Source organism: Anser anser, assembly GCF_964211835.1.
Source record: "Anser anser genome assembly, chromosome: 2".
NCBI lineage: Eukaryota > Metazoa > Chordata > Aves > Anseriformes > Anatidae > Anser > Anser anser.
The window spans coordinates 133311407-133335615 of NC_139721.1; the positions used below are offsets into that span (position 1 = coordinate 133311407).

Genomic DNA, 24209 nt, shown 5'->3' on the forward strand with positions numbered 1-24209 from the left:
GATCAAAGCTGACAATTTCTGAAGAATGGAAGCTTCAATTTCCAGCCTAGTTTCTCATGGAAGCAACTTGAGCAACATAAAATTAGTTTAAAGCAGACAAAATATTTGTCTTTCCTCTAAAACCTTTTGAAGGACTGAAATACTTGAAAGAATGTGTTTGGTATTTCCAGTGTTCTTTCTGAATCAGAATAGGACAAAGGAAGATACTGTTTTTAATCAAATTTTGCATGCTCAGAGATAATGAAAGCTTTTAGATAAACAAATTGTGTTTAAAATGAACCTGACATTCAAGGTTTTGAAACACATTCCTACCTGAGTTTAAATCTTTGTACACCAAGCTAAACATTTAGTAATTTCCTTCATAGATTCAGACTGTATTTTAAGAATGTGACTGTGATTTCCTTTTAAATGTGACTTTGAAGATATCGACATGTATTTCAGCATGATTCACTCACTCTTTCTAATTTAAGGCTAATCTTCCTACCATCTGGATGATGTTCCATGACCACTGAGGATTTCTGTGTAAGTTTTTCATCCCAGACTAAATGAGTCTACAAAGCTGTACAGCAGCAAGAACCCCACCAGGCTGCAGAAGTACAAGAGTGAATCACAGGTCTCTAAAGCAAATAGTCTTGAATGTTGCCAAACATGCTGAATATTTCAATGTTGTTACACAATCCCTGTATTCTCACAGGAAAGAGTTGACTCTGAAGAAGAGTAAAAGCAACATCAAACAAAAGTCAAGTTCCCACATGTGCAGACAGCACAGACCCTGAACATAAAAATTAGCTTTTCTACCACAAGAAAAAGTCTGTGAAAGACAAAGGATCATCTCAATGAGCTGAGCTGCCCAGCACTGTTAGCAATGCCTGAAGAAAGAGCTAAGGAGAAAACAAAATATTATTTTTTAAGGTTCAGCTTTCAGTTTCCTTCACTAATGCTAGCTCTGTCTGTCATTTGTGTAATGTCCATGGAGTGGTCTTCCAGCACAAGGCTGAATCCTTCGCAGCAGGACAACTCAGCTGCAGCATTTCAGGAGGATTACCTTGCTCTTTTCCTTTATCCCATCTTGATACAACCTGAACTCTTCAGGCTGAGAAATGGACCTTTACCACTAACAAGACTTCTACTCACTGCAAAAGGCTTTAGGATGGAAATTGGTGGAATCCAGATCTGTGGAACAACTCAGATGGGAACAGCATCATAAGGAATTACTGACCCACAAAAGATGCTTTTCCATTGAGTTGTATCGTGGTTATACTCATAAAAAACAGAACACTGAGCCTCACAAAGATAAAATGACAAAGTAGCTTGTTCTTCTCTACTGACTTTTACCAAACTCATTATCATGCACTCTACAGCTATCAACTTCAGAGCCTGAGACAAATGCATTTCCAATCATGAGTAGTAGATTTTTTTAGTAAGTTTTAATGAAGTGTCATGTTTCAGTCACAGATCACAGGGCTGGAAAAGGACAGCACCAAAATGATTTCAGCTAGCCCCACAGAAGCGAATTTTTCAGTTAATTTCATTTTTAAAAATAAAAATAATAAATAAATAAATAAAACAGTTCCTGAAAGTGTTTGTTTTATTTTGTTTTTCTATTTGGGTGATCTGTTCATTTATGGTTTTCCTGCTTCTACAAGTATAAATTTCTCTGAACACAGAAAAACAAAGTTAGGGTTCTATAAATGTTTCAGCTGAAGAAAAAAAAATAAAGATATCTGATAACAATCTTATTTATTTAAAAAACGTAGAAACAAATACTGTTTCTGCAATCGTGGAAAGTAAACTGATCTTCTCCTCCTATGTCTGTAAGCCAGCTGCCAGGCTCAGGCTGTCTGTTATTGCAAAGTGCAGCAACTTCAGTCTTCACTCAACTTCCTGCAAATTCCCTTTGTGTCTAGTATGATACAGCTCCGACTGTCTTGGTCCCATCTCTGGTCTTCACTGTAATAGGGCACACATAATTCAGTAATATCTATTTAGCTTTTTCTCAAGCCGTGCCGCCTCCCCATGCTGCAGGTGACGGCACCTATTTTTCCATCTACTTGGCTCTATTTTAGAAAATAGGGACAATGAGTGCAACAATTGTATTATAATGAGTTTTACCTAACATAGAAATAACTTTTCTCTCAATTTGTCTATTTAGCTAAACTATTTACACGACATCTCAGAATACTCAACTTACAATATCTCATCTTTCCAGACAAGCAGTGGATCAAGTTTCCACAACTTTATTTCTAAGGAGTGTATCTTCACCAAGCCACCTGTCAGCACTCGTGGGGTTCTTCAGCTGAGACAAATACCTGCTCCAGACTTCCCCCAGAGGATTACTTCATGCTGATGCAACGCAAACAGCAGAAAACGCCGAATGACTCTGGCCAGTTTTGTCCTCCTAGAAAATACCTGGGTCAGTCAGTACCTCAGTATGCTGGTACTGACACGAGATGACTCCACAGGTCAGTCCAAACTTCTGAGATCCTCGTTCACTCAACTCCAGTTGTCCATTGACGAAGTCATTTGATTTTTCCTAGGCTCCCAAGGCAACAGTTCTGCACGGGAAAACCTCACATTCCTCCTGGAGCTGAGACAGCCCCATCCAGTGTGGTGGATTTAGTTCAACACAGAGTCAGCAAAACAATTCAGCTTATATAGCTGCCTCCTCAGGCAAGGAGAGGTGGGAACAAGCACAGGGTAGATAGCCACATTAAAATCTAAGCCTTCCTTCCTTCCTCACTATCTTTAAAGGTAATGATGGGGTTCAACTTAAACACATTTGTCTACATCATGTACTGCAAATGTTACTTCCCTGTAGTTATCCAGACTGGCTCTTCCAATCTCACTGCTCATAAAATACCAGTTTTCAGTGTTTCTGTCTATTGCCTTACATCACAGAGCTTTTTCTTTCAGTAGGTATTTTTTTCTGACTTTTTTTTTCCCCTCTGGAAAAGCTGTCAGCTTTTCCAAGTTCAGTTTGCACAACTCAAATTCTTTTTGTTTCTCCAGAATTACTCTACAAGAAAACTTCCAGGGTTCCTTGTATATGTCAAAAAAAAAAAAAAAAGATTACTGAAAGAACAAATTATGTTTTCTGGTGGCAGTCATCCCAGATTAAAGATGAGGATGGTAAACACTTAATAGCTTTGCTGATCACATGAAAAGAAGCAACATTTATTTCCTCTTCAGTACTGTACCAAGCCCTGCTTATGTACCCTCATTGCTGCTGTCCTCAGAGTCACCAGAAGGATGAAAGCACTTGTCCCTTTGATCTTACTCTAGAAAGACAGTAAACTCAGCTTCTAGAATCCATCCAAATATTTCCCTCCTCCCATTGTAGGTGCCAAAGGATCGCATAGGTTTGCTGTACCCTAAAGACAGTCAGAAAACCTGCTGAAGTGACCTCGATACAAAAACTAATCTGTGTGCAACTGACTCAAGAGCATGGATACGAGGAAAATATATCCAGCTGAATGCTTGGTACTGATACAGCCTCTGGTCCCTTGCAGAATTCTTTTTGTGATCACAAAAGATGGAGGTTTTCTTCCTCTCCTACATGACAGATGCTTTTTTAATGTCATTAAGACATTTTCTGCACTGAGATACATTCTGCCTGCAAGTTACCATACACTCAGCTCTTACCTTGAAAAAGGTTAAAGCCTTCAAAACATATACATCTTAAGTTCATGACACCCTCAGAACCATCTTTTTTTTTTATTTTATATAATTATTTGGTGTACTGTTTGGAGCTAACTGTTAATACAATCTGGATGGGAACGTTGAAAGACGGAAGACAAAAAAAAAGATTTTAAATGGACATAGAACTGTGATTTCTGAATACAGCACTTAAAGGATTATTTGTCAAAATTACATTCAATTATATATCATATGTAATTCTCCTGTGGATAGTCTTAATTTGTTCACATTTAAATGAAAATTAATACATACCTCACAAGAGTTATTTTTTAAAAAAAAAATAAAAAATAAAGTGAAATTGAGTACAGACAAATATGAAAGTGCCATTGAAAGTTTCAGTATCTGACATTTTCATTAGAATGCCAGCTCCTGAGCAGATGAGAAAATATGAAAAGCTTGGCTTTTGTTTTAAAGAGATCCATACTTATTTACTTGGCTGTAAAGAAAAGACTGGGGATTTGATCTATTAAAACCTCAGAAACTAAAACACAAATAATAACTCGGAAACTAAGAATAACAACAAACCAAAAACAAAAAAAAAAAAAAAGAAAGAAACAAGAAGGCTTCAGATTTTGGCAACTATCTCAAGACTTCTTATGTGGCATCAACAAAAATGAAGACGATCTATATGGCTTTCCCATTCAAAAAATAAAATAAAATAAAGTAAAATAAAATAAAATTAAAATTAAAAATAAAATGAAATAAAATAAAAGCTATGGTTATCTCTGTATAGAAGACTATACAAAATACAGAAAATGTTATAGCACTAATAGCAAATGGAAAAAAAATCACTGAATTAACTGAAGGTCTCCTTAGTTATGTTGTTTATCCTGATAACTTACAAAATACCTTTAGATACGGTGAAACAACTGAATACAAAATGCACAGTGAGGAGATAAGTGAAAAGGATAAAATCCCATGATCTCTGCCACTGACTGTACACACATCAAGCTGTGCCTGCAGAGAGCCCTACCAAAACGCTCAGATTTGCACAAGTCTATTCTAGCTGCGCTATAAGTATAGACTGTAGGGAAAAAAAATGCCTAAATGAAGATTAAACTGAAAGGATGTCACAGTGAAAGATGGCAGTGGACCACTGTATGATTTAACACCTTCTGACATGACAGTTTCTTTCATGTACCATTTTGTACCTTTAGAAATGTTCCTGTTAGCAGATTTTGCCATTTTTATCGTCTGACATTTAAGATTCAGACAGTTATGCCATTTAATGACTCCCTGGAATGATGTTGATGTTGTATTGATCCTCACAAGCCATGGTATGTCCCTGACCTGGCCAATAGCTCTAAAAAGGACACCAGCCCAAATCCTTACAGGGAAATCTAATAAACTGGAGCACTAACCCTTCATGGCGTTTTTCAGCATTGCATCTGTACTTATTCTAAACTACTTCACTTATTATGCTTTATTATTTCTTGGCTTAATCAAAAACAACCAATAACAACAACAGAATTATTAAACCAGATTATGTGGAATTGGTAAATAATCCCACACAGGTTATTGAAACAGAATACCCTGCTATGCCTCTGTTATATTTCATGTCCTCAGTTGGATTTACTTGATTTTTAATATGGAAAGCCTGATTCTAGTCTTCTTTTCCCTGCTGAGGTTATACCCAAGTGAACAATGTTACAACACATGGTTCCCTAGAAGCAAATAACTCAATAGTGATTTATTTTTTCTTCTCAAACACATTCAGTCCTAGTCAGTACAGGAATCTGGCCAAATGTCTATGAATGCAGTAGCTTCAGATGCTGGCTTAAATTGAAACGACAGATGTACTATCACATGGCAATAAGGAAATTTGTTCTGCTTTCTTTCCCAAATTGCTACTGACCCCAGCCATATCCTTATGTCAATAAGGAGGTGTGAAAACAGGAATCTGGGGAAAGGGTAGGCTATTAAAGAGCTTAGAAATGTCTTTTAAAATTGGGTTTGTTCCAGCAAGACTTAAACATCCAGTAGCCTTGCTTAAAAAGTATTTCATGTTGCTAAAAGCAGTTACCTAAAATCCTGGGCTCTTTCCCCTGGCAGCTTCCTCCGTCTTTTATTTTAAGCATATAAAAACTAAATAGAAAGCTTTTCAGACATAAAAGAAGGCTGAATGCACTGTAAATAACTGACCCATTTCAGGCTCTCTCTTCCATTGTGGCTAATTCCATCTTCCAGGGTAAATGGAGAAAAGATTGACTAATCAGAGGAGCTTTTTAAGTTACAATGGGTTTTTATGACAGTTAGTACATATTGGTGCTTCTGTAATGGAAGAGCTTCAGGACAGCACTGAAAGTACCTTGCTTGTTTCCCTGATGATCCAGCTCAGTTCCCACTGGCAGAGGAACTACAGCAAAGCAAGGTGTGCCCTTTCAAAAAGTGGCCATTTCTTGGTGAGAGAAAATGCACAAGTTAGTAAAAGAAAGGGTTTACAAATCTTGAGACTGAGACTATTGTAAAACCACTTTCAGTGATGTTGTAAATCTCCAAGAAAGCATCTCAGTGTGAATGTTGCTAATGCCAGAAACCCATATCCTGGCTCAGGCTGCTTTGTGTGGTGCCTAACCCTGCTGTTTCAAGGCTTCTTTCCTGGAAAATAAACTACATCTGTAAAAACTAGAGTTTTGACAAAATAGTTGTACCTGCCCCAGGATCTTTTTGTGAAAGAAACCATATTTGTCAAAGATTTTTATCCCTAGAGATTCTTGACTAAAGTCCTCAGAACCTGAAATCTTTGTTTTCCATATTAAAGACAGGTCCTGAATGGTCCAAAGTCACTGCTTGGCTGCAAGCTATCTAGAGATAGTGGAGACAAACCACCTTGGAAAAAAAGCAATTCTCATTAGTCAAGGTAAGAGCATGTCACAGCTGAAATATAGACATCTTATAGATGAGGTTAACTGCTCTTTAGAATGCTTCATAAAGAGCCATTACCACTGGCTCCATATTGAGCTTCTACAACTGCTTGAAGGGCAGTTACAGATGATGACAAAGTCAAACTTTTGTGTGTTGTGTGGCTTGTGCTAAACAACCTGAACAGGGACAAGAGCTACAAGCTGCAGATTGAATACTAGGAAAATAGTTATTTACTAAGAGGGTCTATCAACACTGGACAGGTTACTCAGAGGGACTATAAAATCTCCATCCCTGGCAGCTTTCAAAATTCAGACAGACACAACTGACTGGACCCTGTGGTAGCAGTAATCGTTCTTTGAGGGAAAGGTTGGGCTCCAACTTCAATGTGATTCTGGGAACACAGAGTGTTGGGGAGCCTGTTTTGGAGATGATTAAAAAGCTTTATGTTGTCAGAAGCAGGCAAGGCAAAGACGAGCAAGCCACCCCCAAGCTGGGCAGGCAATGGCAGTGCTTCTGCCAGGCCAGGGAAAGTTAGGCTCCAAAAAGGTACAATGGGTCACAAGAGTGTAATGAAAGAGTGGTTGTGAGGCTTGAACCAGTGGGGGCAAATCAAAGGTCTGGTGATGGGTAGAAAGGGTTTGGCTCAGGAGCATAATCAATTTTTCCAGGTGCGCCCTACTTGGAAAAGGAATGGGGTACAGCAACCAAAGTTACTGAGGTGCAGCATACTGGCTTATAAAAAAGCTGCCCTATAAAACCTGTTCCTGGATGGAAGATTTGTTCAATACTGCCTGCGGGAAGTCCAGAAAGTGTTGGCTAGAACAGCTATATGGGGCATCTTGCTTTCCAGAGATGTGGCTTACGTCCATAAAATATTCCTCCCCTCCCCCAACAGCAGAGTTGGACCTAATCCAGTGCACTTTACAATTAACAGCACAAGATGACTTTTTGTATTACGTCAATGTTTGTTTCATATGACTGTTACTACCCTACAACATACTAATTACTATCATTTAAGAAAATGAAGAACAATAAGCAAAGCAGAAGTCCATCCTAAGAGAACTGGATGTTCTGTGCCGACCTTCCTGTACGCAGGGAAGGAAAGAAAAAAAGAAAAGAAAAAAAAAAAAAGATGATTTCCAGCTAATTGTTTATGTCCTAGTCTTTGGCAGCTATGCCAATACAAGCACTGCATAATAACCCCTAAAAGGACCAAAACAAGAGAAATGATGTGTTCAGCAGTTCTTTGTTATTTGAGATCCAGTAATGTGCTTTATTTTCTTTTCAGCTGCACTTTGGGGTGGCCTTTCAAAAGGAAAAATATATCTGGCTGAGTAACAAAAGGGCTGCCAAGTCTGATCCACAGGTGATGAATACTTGGCCAGCAACCAAACTTAGTCTAAATTACAGACAATTAAAATGGACAAAATTGTCCATCTGTTAGTTCGGCTAACTTAGATGGAATGTAAAAAGGTGCTAATAATCACTAAAGAGAAAACATTACACTACATGCTGAAGACCAAATGTCCAGAAAAAAAAAAAAAAAGAAAAAAAAACTCTACTGTACAAAACAAGTCAAAACAAGAAGTCTGTGCAAAGAAATTCTAGGGCAACACTCATATGAAGAACTCCCTGATGTTTTCATGTTTAGAAGCTATAAAAATAGCCAAATTGCTCAAATCCACCATGTACTATAGATCTAACATCTTTTCCATTTTAATTATTGTAGCTAAAGGGATAGCTAGGAAACTCTTAGGAATATAAATCAACCTGTGATTAGAGTGTATAATAATGAATAATTATATTAATTATCAAATAATGTGTATGAGCATCTTCTAAGTCCTACATGTGTAGCTTTCAGAAACACAAGTCCATAAAAAGAAGCTATGTATCAAGAAGGAAGGATATGGATAATAAAGCACCATAACCACTTAACAGTGACATTTTATATAACAGATATAATCTTTATTTAAAAAAAAAATTAAAACTGAAGGTTATTTTTTTTTTATTCTAGTTGTCACCCACATGCATACCAACTCCTTCTTCAAATTAGCCAATAGTTCAACAGCTAGGTTGTTTAACAGCAAGTAGATACCTAAATTCCAATTCTTGCTTTGACTTCTCCACAGAGCTAGCCCGTCTCCATTTTATTCTACATCTAAGTCACTCACAGCCTTCTGCTGTCCAAAACTAAAGCATGTGTCCTCTGCTGTGTGTTCATACTCCCTGCTTTGCTCTGCACCTATAATGCACAGGAAATCAACGCCAAAGACTGTTCATTTTCTCATAGATGAGAAAATAGCCTTTGCTGAGTGAGATGCCTGAACAGGTCTGTGGTAGGGTCAGCTGAGCACTGGGGTAAGGGAAGCAGCTGAGTCCACAGCACAGAAGGAATGAGCCCTGAAGCAGGACTGCCTCTTTTAGCTGCAGCCTATGGTTACTTCTCCTTAGTACTATCCTAAAACTATATCTTCAGTCTCAAAACTATTTTAAATGAACGGGTTGTGGTTTTTTGTGGGTTGATGCAAAAAAAACAGTGGTCGCACCCTTGTTCACTTGGCTCTTCATACCTCTGCCTATCCCTTCCCTTCTGCCAGCATTAGCATTCAGGCAGACATGCAAGAAGACAGAAGGAAAATCAGTCTTTTGTTTTTGTTTGTTTTTGTTTTGTTTTCCTGTTAAAAAACATCTTTTTAATGGAAATAATTTTCAGTTACTCTGGATTTTTTACAAGCTGATATTACTGCTTTCTTTCACAAAGAAGAGATGTATATTTTTAGAATATACTCAGTGCTTCACTAGTGATTTTTCATAACTTCAAGCACATTCTGATCACTTTTCTAAACTTTTTTTTTTTTTCTGGTGATTTAAATGATCTGTAATAACACTTTTTCTTCTTTTCTTTGGTGGAGAGAGAGTAGCATACGGGAGACCCTAACCTGAGAACCCCTGAAATGAGTTGTGAGTTTATCCCACCAAGTACCTATAGACTCTTTAAATGACTCCTAAGGAAACCACTCAACTTTAGGCAGGAGCAAGGCTCCTGTGACCCAAATCCAGCTGTAACAAAAAAGTGTCACCAAAAACATCCCCTACTAAGACAACTGGTTTTGTCTCATAAGAAGATTAGATGGAGGTGGACTCTCTAAGCACACAACATTTGGGCAGGCATGTTTAGCTCGATCTCCCCCAGTCACTGAGCAGGCTGCATCAGCTGTGCACATACCAAACTCATTGCTACTCTGGTCTGAGTCGTGCTCCATGGCACAGCAAGATCTTAACTCACTGCAACACTGAGTGTTATACAACAGCACCTGGGGTTTGTGCTGAAGCTGAATCCAGCCTGAAGCTCCTCATAGCTACTTTTATCCCATAAATTATTCACTTCTTGATCTTTATAAATTCCTCCTCTAAAACTCAGAGGGAATGAGGCAGAGGAAGAAAGGAAAGAAGACGACTTTTACTTGTTCCCCAAGAAACCAACCTGACTGCAGTAGCAAGTGTTTCATCAGATAGGATCCACACTGTATAACCATTTCAGCAATTATCCTGTAATACAAAGAATGTTCAATATGAACAGAAATTCATTTATACTGCACAGGTATCATTCACTTGCTAAAAACAAGACAATCACTCAGGCAGGTCTTTGCTCTGGTTACACCCACACAAGGGAGCTACTCTTATGAGATTAGGCGAGGTTAGTTAAAGGAAAGCAGTAGGGCAACATAAGGGGAAGAAAAAAAATAGTAAAGAAAAAGAGAGAGAATTTTAGGAAGATTATGTTTCTAGAAAATCCATCTTCTGAGTGCAAAGTTTAAATATGCTTCCACCCATGGCCAGCCTCAGTGGAGACATACATTTTTCTTGCATCATTTTGATTTTAAACAATTTTTACTGAACTCTGGAACAGTTTTTTGACAAACCTTTTTACTTTATCAAGCACTCTCCCAATACAGAAGGCATAACATGTGACTCCACTAATCAAGAAAATATTTTTAAAATGCACTTTTCTTGAAAAAAGGAGTGAGGCCTAAGAACTCCATTACTCATATAGAGCAGGTACAAAAAGCAGCAGGTATACCACATGCTTTTGTCTGAAAGACAGACAATTTATAATATTACTCATCCCTCAGGCTGGCTGTTAACCCTCATTTTTGAGCAGAGCAGGGTTCTTACCTGCAGATACGCTCTGGGGGGAGGAAGGCAAAGCTGGCTGGATTTTGCTAAATGCACCTATATTCATGCACGTGACTAGTTTACCAGAGGGCTTAATGCATTCCCTTAACCTCAGAAGGTCTGGGCTCACACACAGCCAGCTGCTCCTGAACTCCATCTTTCCAGCTCAAAGCTATTTATACGACTGAAAATGCAAAGCAAACACAGCCATCATATCCTTATCAGTCCTAGTCCTCACAGCTGTGCATCTTTCATTTTTATTGCTGAACAGTTTGCACTTTTTTTTATTTTCAAGCCACACTAATTAACAGAATCCAATGAACTACTTTGTAAGATTTCTTCAGCAGAAACCCAAGGGCTACTATTTCAACTAGAGAGCAATCTTATAAAGAGAGTTATTATTGGTGAGGAGAGATTAGCATGCCTCCAGCACCATTGGAGTACTGATAGCCAGAGGTACACGCACAGCAAGCACACAAGCGTGGCATGAGAAACCAGCTAGGATTGCAAATAAGGCTGCATCATTAATGAGGAACCAGAGGAATCAGAGCACGAGGAAAAGCCAATTTAAGATGCCTTCCTGTCTCAGCAGCACTAAATTTAACTGCCTCAAAGGGCCAAGTACCTTCTAGTATCCCCATTAACAGCATTAAACTTGCTTCAGGTCTCCCTGGAAACTTTCTGCCCTCAAACCCAAGTTCATAACCTTTTTGTTTTGCTCAATGGCTATAAGCGCAGGTACTTCTATTTCATATAAAAATGTTATTTAAAAAAAAATTAAAAAGTACTCATTGTTTGCAATATATTCTTGTAATGGACAAAGCCCTAGGGGAGTTATGCATAAATAATAATAATAAATAAATAAAAATGATAATAAAAACTATCCAATGCTGAAATTAAGCCAGTATTTGAAACTTTTTTCCTCTTTCTTCTCCACAGAAAAGCAGATGATTACCTGGGAAAAAAATGTTAAAACTCACAAACAATAAAACCTTAATCACACATGTGCTATGATTTACATCTTCACTGCCACAGAACCTTTGAGAATAGTGCCAGTGAAGGAGAGGAGCCATGTGCTGAGAAGAACAAAATGGCAGTTTTTCACCTGAGCGTTCGCCAACATATCAGTTCTTTGTGAGACTACGTCTCAAGTTATATTTCATTTTTATTTTGTGGTTAATTTGGGACCCCCAGAGTTATTAAATGTTGCTTGAAGTCTCTTCTGTTAGGCCTTAAATTGATACTTGTAATCTGAGACAATAACTGGAGGGGAAGAACATGATGGAAAATGGCCTTGAATGTTCTCCAGAGCATATTGCTTACTCAGTGGAATAGACAGAACAGGACATGTGCATGGATCTCTGTTCACAACCTTTTACGTTGCTGCAATGCTGTCTTCAGCAGCAGCCTACAGACATCAGCCAGGCTGTGACCCATGGCACTGCAGACACTGTTTGTGTGCTCTCCTTTCTGCTCTGTTAAATTTTCCTGGGAGAAAGAAAAATATCTTTCACTGCTATTAGTAAATCCAACAGAGAACGAGTCTCAGAGACCCCTACTGAAATGATCGTGCCATGTTATAAAGCAGTTGATGGCAAGACAGAAACTATTAGAGATTAAGATCAGACTGACCTGTATTTATTACTTCTCTGTAGGCTTCAGATGAAACCAGGCTGATCAAGGAAACTCCCTCCCCACCCTCCACTACCTAATACCTTCTTCACCTTAAGCACATCAACTAACAAAGCTCCGTGTCAATCTCAATGCTTTCATAACCCTGATCTGTCCAAAGCTGTAACCTGATTTTACTTTTTCAATGGGAACAAAGGACAGATGAAAAGCATGTGAACGATCTCAGACAGACCTTTTTGGGTTGAGGGAAAAAAAGATCATGTTTATTTAGTGGGAACCCCCAAAGACTATATTAGAATGGTTTGACTGGAGGGTCAAATGAGTCTGTACAGTTAAGCAAAATGCAGGCTACCAAATATTGCTGGGCAAGGCTTAAAATCCAAACTTTGTGGAAAGTCTTTTCCTTTCCCTAATGTATATGAATTCTGCAAAAACAATTTGAATTCCTTACATTAATTTGCTATTTACCAAACTGCTCAAATGCCATTTGAATATGTTATATGTCAGAAAAATATTAATGAGTTATATGATTATTAGAGCTACAGCTGGTCAAATATTAAAGCCCAGTGAAAACAAGATATTGAGTTGACATACACTGGCTTAGCTCCCTTTGGACACATGAAGCGACACTGATTTGTCCAAGCCAGGAATCTTTGTAGAGTTCAGGCTTATTTACAAGCCTTCTGCTGTTTCCATCCTTTTCCTTAAGCCAATCTTTTAATAATTACAAGCATGTTTCAGCTAGTAGATTATTCACTAAATATTCATCATGAATATTATTTTTTTATATTAGCTACCAAATGACCACAAGAGAGAAGTAGATTTTTTTCTGTTCCCTGATGGCATGACTTTCAAGTTCAAAAAGCTTTCAGGAATGTGACTGGAACAACTTTAGACCAAGTATTTGTGCATATATTGGTTTGTGCAAACACTTGCATGTCAAGGTATATTGACAACAATTTCACAACCCATTTCCTGTATTTTCTTGGCAAAGTTTTAATCAAAAAGAAAAGAAAATGTCTACTGAAAGCTAATCTGATCACTATGATTACTGCTGAAACAAATTCAATTTACATGAAATATATTTTCCAATACTTTCTGTAGCAACTACCATATGCTATTTGTAAGGCAGAGGCTGGATTATAAACAGCAAAGAAATTAAACCCATGAAGCAAGAGATAAATAGGTGATCCTTCTATGATCTCCTTGCTTTTTTCTGTCTGGAGCTGAAACTAAGCTATGAACCAAATAAAAACTAGCTTTACTCAGTTATTTTTGTCCTAGGACATCATATGGCAGTTAGACAGTACTGGACTCAACAACACTAACATCTCTAGGCTGCAGAAAGAAGGATGTCCTCCCTGCGCATCTTCTTCCCCTTACTTCCAGCTGCACAATCCCATGGTTTCCTTGCAGCTGTTCTGAAACAAATATACCGAGCCAACAAAGAGTTTCAACTCATTAATCTACAGAAGAAAAAAAAAAAAACATTAAAAAAGTTTTTTTTTTTATTGTGAAATTCACATTAGTTAATTCAAGTGCCAACCCGTTTGGTGAGTGCCGCGGCCAGGGCAAATCAGGGTGAGAAGATGGGTCCTTATGGCTCAGAGCAGGGGATGAGCAGAAGAAAGGAGAAGAAGCAAGGATGACCCTTTCAGCGACAGTCACTGAATGGGTTTAATGTGCATATCATCTCCCCACACTTACAGTAAACTATCAGAAAGGGTTGCAGTCTTTTTCCTTATGTATACAATATCAGGAGCTGTAGTGCATACACCTGCAACACAGTCTCCCTAGAAAATATTAAATAGATGTTCACTTACAAGATGTTTCCTGGAGATTTGCTTCTAAAACATTTAGAGAGCCACACACATTCATCCAACAAAAGCCTTTTACATGGAGCCCTGTTTGCATGACAGGCAGGAAGGTAATCTGCTAGAGTAGAAATTACACTGGAAATAAGGCCACCTCTTTCAGTTAAAATTAGTTATGCTTCAGCATTTCCAGTGCTGCTTTGATGTATGAGCATGTGCAAGATCCATGTATACATCAGCAGCTATAATGCAGGTGTTACCTACACTAGCCAAGTATTTTTCCCATCTCCCCACTTCTATAGCCAAGAGAAACATTTCTCAAAGCATCATCGTTTTGCTTGCTTTCAAGCAGACCAGAATGAGGCTCCCTTCACTGAGTCACATTTACTTAAAATCATTCTTTTGCACCTGAAAAGCCTTTTGAAATAAACATCCTCAATGCTCAAATTGTCCAGGGGGCACAAAACTGAAGAGCAGACTGAATACAGAATGGAAGGCTAGGAGACGAATCAGATGACTTTTTTTTTTCCCATTTGTCCTATGAAGCAGTAAATTGCTTAGAAGAGAGGCACCAGCTGCCTCCATATGCCCAGCACATGCTGTTTTCATAGGAGATAAACAGACAAGAGGAATCAATGGGCCAAATCCTCAACAAACCCAAGTCTACATAGCACAGCCATTTTCAGCATCACCATAGAATTTACCCCAGCTGCAATTCAAATGCTGCTGGTCTGCAAACAGAAGTTTTATGCATTTCACACCCAATGCCAGGGTCAGTAGCCCAGCTGGAGCACGGAGCTGCCCCCTGCTCCTCCCCACCCAGGGCCTCAGCATTCCTCCCCAACCCTTGGACAGGTATGCTGATGGACCCAGTCCGCAGAAAAGATCCATGATCAGATGCATTAGTACAATTCACAGAGAAAGAAATACACATGGGGGTTAGGGAACCAATAGATGATGTTGGTCAGGAACTTGCTTAAACTACTTTTGTCATCTATTTTGTCATTCTGTTGCATGAAATTGCAGCCTGGATTCAGGACATAAGTCTCCATCACTCTGTACCTTTCTTAAAGACTTAGATCTGTGCAAAGTACTTGCAATATGTTGCTGTTATGACCAACTTGAGAACGCCCCTGGTTTGCAACAACTTTCAAATTTTGTTTCATTTTCTCACAGAACACACTTCACACAATAGTTCAGATACATTCAACTTTATGTTTTCCAGTAGGATTACTCTGAGAAATCTCTCTAGCACTGGTAGAGCCAGAGAGCATTTCTGAGGCACGGCACGTAGTCCCTGGGTGTTACATCACTGCTGTTTGCTCCCAGTTTCATCAGGATAGCTCCACCCTGTTCCAGTGCAATAGAGCTACAGTTCATCCTGCAGGTGCTACAAACAAATTCCTTAGCACTGATTGCATCAGGAGAGATCTGTCTTTAAGCACTTCATTATTCTTCAGTCTAAAGTACTTTCTTATATCACAATCCTCAGATCCTCCTCCTTGTAATGGGAAAAGCAATTAGAAAAAAAAAAAGAAAAAAAAATAAATTATGTAAAGTTTAAAACATAGGACTTAGTCGTTCTTCCCCATTAGAGTTCAGTTATCACTTTCTTCAACATCTTAACAGTGCAGGAAGACAACTAGCACTTGGTAACCAGACACCTGACGTGCCGGGTGACGAACACAGAAGAAGATGAACATGGGTTTCTTTAATTAAAGAGATGATACTCAGCACACAAAGCCCTGAAATGTGAGGATTGCTATTAAACCTGCATATTGTGGAAATAGAGGATCTTTAGGGATAACTGCTCAGTCTTTAACTGTTCATCATGCTCATATAAAAAGCCTCATTCTGGATTCCATTTGACAAACAAATTGCCACTACTTGTCAGGTTATTCCTGTCATGGATGTGACAAAATAATTCATGAATGGATTTTAAAGTGTATCTGATTTCCCTGCAGCTACTTGCAGTCTGTAACATTAAGGGAATAGCACTACAAAAGTACTTCAGGCAGAAAATAAATATAGTTTAATAACAAGGATATAGATAGATAGATAGATAGATTAAAAAAAAAAAAACTTATCTTGGAGAGCCTTAAAATTAGTTTGTCTGTGGAAGTACAGCATTTCTACGAGAAATCAGGAAAAAATGCAATTCTATTTGTATCATAAAGGGAACTAAGACAATTGGAATTTCAGTGGTTTTGAAGTGTCAGTTAAAAACTTTATCCTTACACTGCTGATAAGATCTAAAAGACACCAGTTTGAATTCTGAACTGAAAAACGTGAGAAAGACTTTTAGCATAACAAATTTATATTTGTTTAAATTAAGCTACAAGTATAGCTATCATCTTAACTTCCAAAATACTTCTTAAAAAAAAAAAAAAAAACCTTTAGAGCTATTAGTCTGAATCCAATAAAGAATCCAGGTGCAAAAGAAACACTTAAAATCCAAAATTGTAAACCCAACCATATCCAACCTGGCACCCCACACACTGCTTCTGCTGAGGGTCAAGATGGCTCTGGGCTGAGCCTCCAAGTACCAGGCTCCCACCTAGGCTGCGCAGAGGTTACAGCTCCTCCACAAATTCCTGACGCACCTCACTCATTATGTAATCCGGGAGAATGTTTGTCTTATTCTGGCAGATTCAAATTTCTTTCAAAGGAAATGAAGTTGCAGGTACTTTATTTAGGGAACTTTGCAGTTCTTGCATTTAATGCACCAGGGCAGGGATTTGCCTGTCAATTAAAAGATAAGTAGTTAATACCCGTGTGCATGTTTTTCAGGAGAGTGCTTTTCTACAAACACCGTTTTTGAACAGTCTGGGTGAAAATATCCTCTCATTCAAAAAATAAATAAAACAAAATGCAAGGTTTACTAGAGCTAGAAGAGGAGACCAATTCCGTACATTTATTGTCAGACAGTCAACCAGAAGAAGTCAGGCTGTTGGCCAACCTTTATTCCTCAAACAATATATGCATTTTACATACTTTTCACAGTCATTGGATAGAGTGACTGCACCATCCGTAAAAAAATTATTTCCTAATTTTCAGGTCAAGATTACCCAGAATTGCATTCACCCCTTGTGCTGCCAGGCAGGGAAGGCCAAGGAGACTGTAAACCATGCATGGGCACAGCTATGTGATGTAGTAGACACCAAGCAACTCTTGTACAAATAAGTTTAAAGGGAAGAAGTTATAGCCTAAAGTAGTACATAACATATCTCTAGGGACTGCCAGATCTGGCAGTCAGTCATGCACTGACCATTGCCAGGCTGTTCAGCAGCAGTCCTTGATTATAAATGATTCCAGCAAGGTAGAACAAAACCTGCTCAGTTTAAGGCTCTTACCCCTACACATGCTACATAAGGATACATAAAATACTTATCATGAAGGCACAATTGTTTTAATAGAGTGACTGAAATATTTAAATGAGAAGTGAAAATGAAAAAAAAAAAAAGTATCTTTTTTTTTTCCTTCTTTTGTTAACATTTCATGCTATAAAACTTAAATATTTATGGATGTTGGGAAAAGTAGAAGTTATGTTCTGTCAGAATGGTATCCCTACAGGAGAATAGCTTGGCCTTTATAGTTATTCCTAAAATAAACTGGACTGAATACCATTTTTTTTGTGTTGTTTAATTTTTTTTATCTGCCAAACCTGCTTTTGTGCATTATTTCCATTGTCAGAAAAAAAAGACCATAAGGCTAAGAAATCAGGCTGGGCCATTTCCCCTGTCTTCAGTTCAGAAGGGTTTTCTAGGTATAAGATTTTGACTGCTCCTTTTCTTACACGAAAACAATTTAGTCATGTTCTGATATGAGATTAAATACCAATAAAAAGAACTATTTTGTTGAAGCACAGAGGTACACAAACACTGTCACTGGCTTTCTTAACCCTGACCACAGAAACCTGTTCATTCTAATGCATGGAAACTACAGGTTTTCTGTTGTTAGTTAACAAGAGCTTATACACCACGTATCCCGACAGTGTGTACCAACAGGAAATGTTACTAGAGCTTTTAATACTACTGTAAAAAGGATAATAAAGAGAAGGATTAAGTTTCCCATCTGAACCTTGCCTGATAGCATCAACCCATGCCACTTTGGTGTGACTCATAGCGTCTGACCATGTTATCCACAAGCAGCAGAGCAGATTACTCAAGCTGGTAGTCTTTCCTCGAGGCCTTGAAGGAAAAGAACTCCAAAATGAAGGAAATTTGGAAATATCTGGGCTATGGGGTCCCAGATTATCATCCTGAAACCTCTTAGCCCGAGTTGATGTGTGAATGGCCACTTTCAGAATTCCCTCTTTCTCAGCATTACATGCTGGAGGGGTTAGGCATTTTGGCACTGGCAACTTGAGAGGGGTCTGCTCCTTACACCAGCTGCTGTGGGGCTTCAGAGACAACTAGAGGTGCCTCAAACAAACCTTTACTGAACTTTTGCCTCTTGCACAATATATTTAGTCTACATCCCTGCCAAATGTTGCCTTCCTAACGCAGCCTTGACAGATAGGAATGCCTACCTACACCATAATCAGTAGTACACTGACTGCATAGTCTGATACTCCAGAGCTCCAGCTCCTTTTCTTTGGCAGGTTTAACTGGCCAGCTAATGGGGGAAATCTCCCATCATCCAACATTTTCCCCCACCTATGGTGATCACCTTGCAACTGGGGCAGCTGCACAAGATATGCATCCCCACCTCAGCCACCAAAGTCTGCAGCTGTTACCAGTGTAAAGCTGGACTGTTCAGAAGAAAATAAATGTCCCCTTCAGCTTTCCTTACCAGTCTTTTGTAAGAGGACAGGACAAACAGATGATGATGGGACCCAATTTAGCAGCAGCAGCAGCTAAATCTGCTTGCAAACATGAGTCAGAGCTACACCACCAGGCTGTGGTTTGAGGCAGCTTTGGTGCAGGTACACATTACCTTTGCCAGCTCTGATTTGGATATGGGGAGCTCCTACAGAAGGGCAAAAAGGGCAGCTGCACATAGTAACTTCTACAATGGTTGCAGTAGATTTTTCAAAATCACCTGTATCACCCTTTGTCTTCTATATATCATTCCTAGGTACATCATATATTAAGCTCTGGATTTCATTCAAGGCAAAATTTTAACCTATATCAAGTTGATTGTGGAAACAACACAGACCAGAATCATTAACACTACTTGAGTTGGATTTTTATTCTTGCCTTGTCGTGATAGCCCTAACACTTAGGTTTGCAGACACAGAGACCAAAGTTGTAACTACACTCTGTGTAGGCTTGCCTGAGTCAGCTTGAAACCAGCTCAGGGTATTGTTGCACTGATGCTTTAAGTCCGAGGTGCAGTGAGAAGGTACAACCCACCCTCCCTGATGCCAATTAAGCCTCATAACTATCTCTCAACTGGATCAGGAAGTGGATTCAATTCAGCAGTCATCTGTACAATCACTACTCAAGAAAAAGAATGGGACTGTTTTACATTTTTCTTGGTAGGAGAATGGCCTTCCATCAGTGTTAGCCAAGCATGAAATCACACCCACAAGCACCAGCAACACTTCAACTACAGCAGAGTTCATGTGGAAATCTGGGTAAAAAGCTTTCTGGAAGCTAAAGATGCTTCATGTTGCCACACTATTTCTTAAGCTAGTTTGGCTTCTTCCAAACTAGTTCAGGTGCAACTGAGCAAGCTGCAGCCACTCTTCTGACTACAGTATAGGTTGTGGAAGTGCAAGAAAGGGCATGGCAAAACAGACGGAGTGTAAATGCCACAACCCAGGTTAGAGATACTATGTCATCTGCAACAATACTTCAAATGGAGGGGGTGTGAACACCTCTTGCAGAGTTCAGGGCAGGTAATGTTCAGAAATCTCTTAAGCTTCATTCTCAATGTTTGTTTGTTGTTACTTAATTTGAAGACAAAGTGTTACAGGCTCTTCACAAATCTCTTCATTATTCTCTACCACTTTGTATAAAAGGAAAGACGTATCATGCTAATGTCTTGTTCAAACTGTACCAAGAATCAGACAATGAAAGGGGCTTGGAACTGAAGCTCCTGTTTGAGAAATCTGTTCTGCATACTTTTAGATTAATTATGTTCTAGTCAAATTACATTTTTCCTCTTCAGTCTCATAGAAATCAACTCTCAAATGATTCTCCCTGCCCCTTCTTTCCCTTCCCATTTTTATTTAAGTCCTAAACAGTATGCCTGGATTGCATTCAGGAGGTGGTAGATGCAATTGCGAGTGCCATGACATTTACCTTTGTTTTGTTGTGTCTTTGTTTTAAACAGAAGTGTAAGGTATGAAGTAGTAAGGTATGAAGAACCTTGCAACGCTTCAGTATCTCTTCAGACTAGATCTAGATCTCTAATCACAGAGACACTGATTGCAACACCAACACTTTGTTTGCACTTGGTAGCTTAAATTCTATGATATTTGAGTTTGAGGGAACCACTCCCCAGAACTTGAAAAGAAGCCTATTTACAGGCAAGTTTATTTTCATTAGTTCCTCCATAACAGAGATTCTATTTTCAGCTTCCACATCAAGTTAAGAAATGTTAATACCTTTATGAATCCTGAAAAGGAAGGAGAAGGGTCTAGGAGATGTGAAAGCCTCATTACTTTGGTTATATGAGTTAATATTTGTGTATTCTGAAAGATCTTATCTATCTATATATATTGTATTTCAGAGCTCTCTCCTGAATTTTAAAGAAGATTCTAAATTTTACATTAGAGGATGTCTAAAGAATGTGGTGATGAGAAGCACAGGTCCAAGTCCTAATATAAACTCTATAGCTGTAGGAAAGCTGCTTTTAATGGAGTTACATAGAATCCTGTCTGAATTAATTTCGTAGTACAGGAATACCACTTACAAAACTCCTATTCTAATAACAAAACCTACCCTTTCAGACATCAGATTCTCCTTCAGATGAACAAGTGATTAATCAGTCACCTATTTATTTCTGAAGTATTCTCAGGTGAAAGGCTGTCTTTATATCATCTTTCTCATGCAGCAGTTCTTGTTAACTGTTTAAAGTGTGTACCTTTAAAAATAATCCTTTTTAACCAGGTATAGATCTACAAAGCTGCCTTGAACAAGTGCACTAGCAGGTGAAATTATGCTATTTAACATGAGATGCCTGAGAGGTTTTCCACATCTTCACCATAAATTGCTGATACATTCCATTTTTAGTGCAGGCTTTACCAAATGAGTAGCTTGCCAGGTCTGAACACATGAATCAAAGTATTGAAAGTCTTGGTATAATGCAACTGTGCCTGGGATTTACCAGTCCCAACAATGTCTCTTCTAATTGCCTTTTTACCCCAACTGATTTGCCTGCAATTAACAGTCCTGCCTACCCTGTCTTTGACACCGACTTAATCCCTCAGGAAGACAGATTGCTGCAAAAATTGCTCTTGGCTCAAAGAAGGATAAAGGCCCGAGTGCCCTTAAAAAAAAAGGGCAGGGAGAGGAATTCCTTCCTGTGGCTTTGTAGCAATGTAATAATACAAATGTACTTGCTCCTCTATAGAAATGAAGAACAGGGAGTTCCCTGGTGGGTAGCTGTTATCAGCCAGATACTATCATTTCCCCCCCAGACACCTCATCTCAGATCTCAGATCTATGCAGATAACACCACGTGCTAGTCATTTAGTACATCCTCATTTACATAGAGTACAATGAATTACATTGACTCCAAGGTCTCAGATATATAAGAGAAAAACTAGACAAAGCCACATTCATGTGGAGTTTGGCTGGCAAGATTTGCTTTGATGAAATAGCTTTGGATACTTCCAATTATAAAATTTCATCTTTCCATAACCCTCACCGAGCTGTGTTGATACTAGGTGCAATTAATCCATAAAAAAAGGGCACAAGTGGCAAAAAGTGAATTTAATAGTGATGTCACAATAAGCTTCATTCCCCTTCCTACAAGCACAATAGAAGTCACAACCCAATTTCCATATAGCGAAAACAAGTTAATTCCCTCCTGCAGTGTGTTATTCTGGACCACAGTGATGCCATGTGTGTTGAGGCAGAGCAGAAAGCGGTGAAAGAAAACTGAGTAAGTACATCCTTTGACCAAGAAACTATTAGTTCAGTCATATTGCTTCCTCTGTCTTTTCTTCAACATGCAAAAACAAACAAAGAAGAAGAAGCAGCTCCCCATTGTGTTTTGCATCTGATATTCACGATAAGGCCCATATAATGGCCTCAGCTTGGAGCCCTAGTGGAAGAGATATCTTCCAAGCCTCCATGGCCAGCTTGTAGTTTACATTCAAACCACAGTTCCCAAACACAGCCATACTTTTAAAAGCCTCTGGGCTTTCAGTCCCGCCTCAGACTGCAGTCTGCAGTCAGGGATGCTTGTATAGGAAAAGCTCTATCACAGAGAGCTGCAGAAAGCAGAAATCCTTCCCAGGTCTAACATTAAGCAAACCTGTGAACCTGTAGAAGCCGAGCAAAGAACAACCTTTTCCAGGTTCATGACAGTGCAAGTATTAAGTCTGAATGGATTATATGTGAATAACAAAATCCCCAGCTGGCAGGAGAGGTCCCTTGGAGAATAGGGTTGGGGTCACCCACCTCTGCTTGCTCGTATGGCCGAAACAATTTTATATATCCCTCCACAAATAGCTTTCCTTGCACCTAGTAAAACCCTATCCTCACCTTCTTCCATGCACCTGTGGTTGCCTCACTTGCAATGCTTAATTCTGCATTCAAGGAGAATAAAAAGCAGTTTCGATGAATGCTCTCCAAGCCCATGTTTGCATAATGAGCAGAGACCAGGCAAGAACCAGGATTTCTAACTAACCAGATCAGACACAGTGGGAGTTGAGTCCTCCCACTCCCCAGCAGGCCAAAGATAGGAGATACTCCTTTAATGAAGCTGGCAGTGACTGCTACAATAGGGTGGGGAAAATTTAATCTCTAACAGCACACCAGCTTTAAAAGCAAACACCCTAAGGTAAACACACAGACAATGAGCCTCTTTCAGGTCTGTGTAGCCCTGATTTCGATCCTTGGACAGCCTGCTCCTCCTGTCCTCTCTGTTTGCCTGCACTGCCCTGACCAACTCCTCCCTCCCGAGCTGGCAGCATGGTGCTGGGCGTGCTGATGGACACCTTCCAGCTACAACCAGCTACAGCAATCCGACATTGCTCAGTGTCACAGTACTATACCGGCCACATTTCTGTGAAGAATACTGCCCATAACTCCTTATTGCAGCATTTAAATGAGAAGAAAATTGCTTAAAAATAAATAAATAAATAAAAATATATCTCCAGACCCAGAGTGAACAATGTGAGAGGGAACAGTCCCATGCTGGGGCTAAGCTCTCAGGCCACACAGAAGTTTTGTTGTGAAGTTTTCCCCCCGCCCTCACAAAGCCGGAAAGCCAGCCCACGCGTGTTACCAGCCTGACATCTTGGAGTAGCCATCCCAGGCACGCCGTAGGGCAGCTCAGGAAGAAGTTATCTTCAGTGCAGCTCTGCTACTCCCACGTGTGAGACCTGGCCTTGGGTGCCTCCCAGCATCAGCTGGCACAGGTAGGACTGAAGGACTGCTGCAGGGCACCCACATGTCTGTGGCCTCTGCACAGCCCAGGTGTTGGGAATGGAGGGGAAGCAGAGCCTAGATGGGTCACTCAATGCCAGCCCGCAACAGGACAATTGTCAGGGTTGGGCTGTCCCTGCAGAAAGCAGCAAACTTAGAGAAGTATCCCCAGATATAGCTGGTATCTGTCCTACAGTGCTCAACAGCTCTTTAGGATGAGAAATAACCACCATGCCACGTGCAAGAGCTTTTACTACGCCCTTCACTAGAGAAGCACCAGCTCTAAACAGCCCCTTTGCAGGAACCAAGCAGGAGGCGATCCAGTAAGTCTATATTTACACGCACACAAAGAGCTTCTCAGAGGTCAGCTCTGGCCAGGGCCAGCTGAGGAAGCAGAGCTGGCAGGCCTGCAGGGGCCCAGGCTGGATGCTGTGCTGCACCTCCCCACTCCCAGGCTGCTCCAAGCAGTGAAGGCCAG

At 39.5% G+C, this 24209-nt stretch overlaps 1 protein-coding gene across 3 annotated transcripts in view; it reads right to left on the bottom strand.

Annotated features, from left to right (window-relative positions):
- Positions 1–23555, bottom strand: part of LOC310894699 (uncharacterized protein) — a 364639-nt gene extending 341084 nt beyond the window's left edge. For all 3 annotated transcript variants that reach the window (XR_014580105.1, XM_083825146.1, XM_083825145.1), the window contains exon 1: positions 22847–23555. Coding sequence is in view for 2 of the 3 variants with exons in the window: in XM_083825146.1 (XP_083681272.1) it covers positions 22847–22942 (96 nt within the window). In the remaining variant the exon portion in view is untranslated. The remainder of the gene's footprint in view (positions 1–22846) is intronic.
- Positions 23556–24209: the final 654 nt, after the last annotated feature.